General features: G+C 34.2%; 1 protein-coding gene across 1 annotated transcript in view; it reads right to left on the bottom strand.

Moving 5' to 3' along the window:
* The window catches only part of ANKIB1 (ankyrin repeat and IBR domain containing 1), a 185,113-nt gene that overhangs the window by 66,358 nt on the left and 113,595 nt on the right, over positions 1–5,160 (bottom strand). The window contains exon 9 of the mRNA XM_012656561.1: positions 4,591–4,757. Within this exon, the coding sequence (XP_012512015.1) occupies positions 4,591–4,757 (167 nt within the window). The remainder of the gene's footprint in view (positions 1–4,590; positions 4,758–5,160) is intronic.

Below are 5,160 nucleotides of genomic sequence, written 5' to 3'. Positions count from 1 at the left end.
AAAGTGGTAAACGGACCTATTAAGAGCAAAGGTCACTGTAACAATTTTTTTAAGATGCTCAAGGCATTTTGCTTGTTGACTTTTTGGAGGGCCAAAGAACAATACCATTTGCTTATTATGGAATGTTTTGAGAATGTTAGCTAAAGCTTTAGCAGAAAAACACCCAAGAAAGCTTTATCAGAGAGACCTCCACCATGACAGTGTTTCTGCTCATTCCTCTCATCAAACAAGGTCAATTTTGTGAGAGTTTCAATGAGAAATCATTATGCATTCACTTCATTTGGGTGGATTTGGGTCCTTCTGACTTCTTTTTGTTTCCTAATCTTAAAAAATCTTTAAAGTTTATATATTTTTTATTTTTATCTATTAATTCTATTTTTCCATCAACTTTCTGAAGTTCCCTCATATATTAGATTCACTAAAATCATTAAAATCAACCCTGCTTTCCAGAAATGTAAGGGATATTTGTGATAACTGTTAAATTTAATTTGGCACACATACTAGCATAATGTAGAAGAAATATCCCACAGATCTAGGAACAGTGTTTCCATATGGTGCTTAAGAATACATATGGGAATGCAGAATCTACATTTCTCACGATTCTTTAAAAATAAAAAGCCTGTTTGTCATTTATACTTCAATAAAGCTGAAAAAAATGTCTTGAGGTCCAAAATATCTTTTAGATACTTGCAGTATCTAAAAAAATGCAATCAATAAAATAAATTATTTCCATTAAGTTTAAGATTTTTTTACACTGGAGATTAAACAGCATGTTCAATATTCTTTTCCTAGCAGAATCAATACTAGTATACTGGTTCTGCTGTGAGAACATTTTCTGACCCACTCCCCCCAAAAAAATCATAGGGGAAAAAAAGCCGAAGTTTTCAAATAGAGTCTGAAAAAAAAGCCACTTCCTCAAAAGGTCATACTTGCGTATCAGTGTGTTTGGCTCTTTGAGGCTGTGTTGCATTCGATAGCAACAGGTTTTCTTTTCCAGAAACTCACAGGAGGACACAGACCTGATGCTTTCCTGGTTCCTAGCCCTATCAGTAGCATTATTTCATGGTGTTTTAATAGGTTAGCACAGTTTCTACTAGTTTCAATGTAATACTAAGAGAGTGTATAAAAAGAAGCAGCTTATAAATAAAAGAGAAGATACAGCAAAGGACTGTAAATTAGACAGGTTGTCATTTAATGCCATCAAATATCTTTGAAAACTAAGGCATCTGGGAAAATAAGCTTGGATTTCTTCAAAGTACAGAAATAACAATGCCACTACACATAATAGGTGAATGACAATCTGGATTATCAATGTAGGGAAGGGAGGTTATTCTAAGAAAAATAGTGAAGGCACTAGAAGGCTAAATTCCTGAGGAAAGTTTTAACCAATTAATGGTCACAAGTATTTTAAAGGATCTGGTACCTGTTGTTGAAACTGCATCTCAAAATGTCAGTAAAACAAGTATATAGGGAGGGGACTCCGAGGACATAGCCAACTGAATCTTAGCTAGAAACACCAATAAGGTGGGTTTATTCAGGAAAAAAAAGTGTCTTGGTAAAAGATTACAAAGAAAAAAAATACCTAATCTAAAGTACTCAACCCAGTTCAAATATGACTGGATGGTTAACCTAATATCAACAGATCAAGGAATGGCTCTCTTTGAAAAATATGTCAATACATACAACTGTTGGCAGGAACACACAGTGGCTCTAAAGGGTTCTGGAAAAGGAAAAACCTTCCACTAAAGTTTCAAGCCTCATTACTCAATGGAAGAAATTCCTATAAAGATGTTGGCAATTTCAGTTCAATGTCTTTCAGAAATTTATTTAATGAGCGATCCTGAGTGACTTAAGTAGAAATCCTCAATTTTATGATTCTCCCCTTTAGCTAACATTTAGCTAACACTGCCTAGTATACTAGGCAATGTTCTAAATAGCTTAGATGTACTAACATTTAATTCTCATAACAACTCTTTGAAATTGGTACTATCTGTCTCCATTTTACATGCACAGAGAGGTTCAGTGAACTGCCAAAGGTCATACAGGTAGTGAGTAAATGAACTAAAAGTTGAAGCTAAATAGTTTGGCTCTGGAACTAGCAGTCTTCATGTTGATGCTGACCATATCAGATAGGAAGGCTTCTATTTTATTACCATATTATTATAAAAGAGGATTCTCGTTTGTCACCAAACTATACAGCTACTTTAGTGGCAGAGCTAAGTCTCAAAGGCAGACCCTGTATCTCCCAGATTTATATCAATCTGTGCTCTACTGAAATTTGATGAATTGGATTATCAAGGAGTATTTATTTAGGTGGGTATGTTACTTTGTATAGAGCATACATGATATTTAAACAAGGTCCTACAAGTGAACTGCCAAATAAATAGCATCATGTTTTTATTTCTGGGCCTGTGAAGAGCTGGTGAATTTTCTGTTAGTTGGCAGAACTCTGATACGTAAATAGCTAGATACTGCCGGTATGGAAAAATCTTTTTTCCCTTAACTAGAGCTATTAAGCTAAGAGTTTAAGACTGATTTTGCAAGAGAGGACAAGATACAACTATTAGGTCCACAAAAAAGGATTACTTCATCTATTTTACTCGGAGGACTCTTAGAGAGAGTTTCTTTGCCTGTGGAGTCTATGGAGACGGAGATGAAGCATGAAACTATTGCTTTTAACTCTAAGACTCATGATCCTAACAAGAGAATAGGTATTAATCAAAATCCTTATTGTGGGTACAAAGAAAACAGAATGAGTTGATGACAACTTTAATGCAAAGACATTCACTTTCAGACTTTTTCCCAAACACCTGACAAGTCTATACATTGTACTCTGATCCACTGGAAATATAAGTGGACTAGAAACTCAATACTGGTTTCTCAGCTTGTGCATCACAATTCAAACCCTCCTATCGAGGTTTAAATTTGTTTTTTAGTAGTGGTGACATTATTTTAAAAGGCTTCTTTGCATAGTTTCAGTAAGTAAATGTTCCACTGTTGGGTGATATACTAAAAACCTTACCATATTATTATTTAGAATATACCTGCCAGCCAATTTCAGTGAATAACTATAAAAGGTTTGACTGTCTATTGATTTATAAGAGGAATTTCAATTAAGTTTCTAAGTTTCTAACAGAGATACTGGGCATTAAAATAGACCTGAGGATATTCTGAAGTAAGAGAGGCGAAAAATGACAACTCTATCAGGTTAAGTTTGAACTATTCTCTTGACAGATCAGGATTTTAGTGGCCAAGAAGTATCTTTGACAACCAGTCTTTGAAGAGTTGTTTCAAAGAAGACAGACTTTGTGTCAGTTTGCCAACCTATGCATAGCACCAAACTCTAAGTCAGGGATCAACAAACTATTGCATTTATAATTACAATTTGTCCAATCCAGGCAAAATTATTTCCAGATGTGTTCGAAACTTAGCTGGACTCTGACTTGAACCATGACCTTTCCCCCTGGTTCTTTTTGTTTTAAGTAGAATATGTTTATTTTTGTATTAAGTAGAATATGCTACAATGTAACTTCTCTGTCCTCTAAACAGTTTGTTGATCCCTGACTTAGAGTTTGGTGCTATGCATAGGTTGGCAATTCAATAAATATTTTTAGCTAATGATGATGACCAGCGTAAGTAATAGACCAGTCAAGGTAGGAATATACTTTTCTATTACCTAGCAGTAATATGATTAGATTTTGGTTTCTGATAAGTATAAAAGTAAAGACTGGAGTTTTATATCCATCTAAAGTGTATCCATGTATATGTGATAATTTTGGAAATGGGCAAAAAGCAGAATAAACACTATTTCTTTTCTGATCATTTAATTAACTAAAACCAAACAATTAATTGAATCTACTTTGAATAAAGCAGAATGTTGATGGCTGACAAACATAGCCATACACGTATAGAAAATTACATATCCTTTGCAATATTGATTTATCATCAGTTCATACTTACTATACACTAGAAACTAAACAAAACACAAGACACAAAAAGCCTATAGTCATTGGTTCCTAACTAGGGCTGTGCATTAGGATCACCTGGCAGATTTTTTTTTCTTTTTTTTTCTAATTATAGCCCCATTCAAACACCTACTAAATCAATATCTCACTTGTTCAGGCCCAGGACAGAAATTTGGAAAAGACCCTTAATAATTCTGGGTACCCCTGGTTAAGAATCACTATCACAGGCTTACATTTTAAGGACAGAAGTTAAACTATAAATATTTTGTAATCTATGGTCAGCAATTTGGTGTTATAGTTTAACTGCATGGGCTTTAAAATCAAATAGCTGAGCTCTAATCTCATTTCTACTATTTCCTAGCTGCATAACCGTGGGGAACTTCTCTGTGCCTGGGTTTCCGTATCTGCAAAATGGGCATAATAGCACTCAATTCATCGCATTGTTGGGAGAATTCAATATTTAAAAAATAAGTGTGTGATAAATAGGAACTGTTTCTACTTATTACACATTTTTAAAAATAAAGTATATCAAGTATACTACAGTCTGATTCAAGGTATTAATACAAAGTCTCTTAAAAACTGTTAGAAAGGTGGCTAGGCTGATTCCAACTTGTCTTATACTAACCAGCAAAAGAGGTGTCCTTTTCCACAATCCACAGCAGGAGCTCTCAGCAGTGGGAAGCTGAGTGTATCAGATCCAGATGTATTTGACCCCTGTTTTGTTAGTCTGACTGCTCTTTCACAGCCTGGAGTAGGACACCATTTAATGGCAGGATTATTTTCAACAAAGGCCTGTTTAAATAGCAATAACAAAGCGTAAAAGAAAGTATTTCAACTCTAAATTCTAATATAGAATAAACCTCTGTGGTAATTTACTTTACTTTAAAGCAAAAAAAAAAAAAAAAAGAATGAAATAAAATACAAGAGTTGTTCGTCTCTCAAAAAATACTTAAAACAGTTCAATAAAGTACTGAAAAAAAATTAAGAAGGAGAAAGCGGCAATTTACTTAGTAACAACATGATTTTTTAAAATTTATGTATTCTTTAATCTAAAAACCAGATGAATGACGATAAAGTAAAAATGTAATTATTCAAACAGAAAATGTGCAATTTAAAAATGTTTCCTGGCCGGGCGCGGTGGCTCACGCCTGTAATACTAGCACTCTGGGAGGCCGAGGTGGGTGGATTGCTCAAG

Source organism: Propithecus coquereli, unplaced genomic scaffold, assembly GCF_000956105.1.
Source record: "Propithecus coquereli isolate 6110/MARCELLA unplaced genomic scaffold, Pcoq_1.0 Scaffold508, whole genome shotgun sequence".
Classification (NCBI taxonomy): domain Eukaryota; kingdom Metazoa; phylum Chordata; class Mammalia; order Primates; family Indriidae; genus Propithecus; species Propithecus coquereli.
Note: the sequence above shows the minus strand (reverse complement) of the source record. Positions and strands in the feature narration are given on the sequence as shown.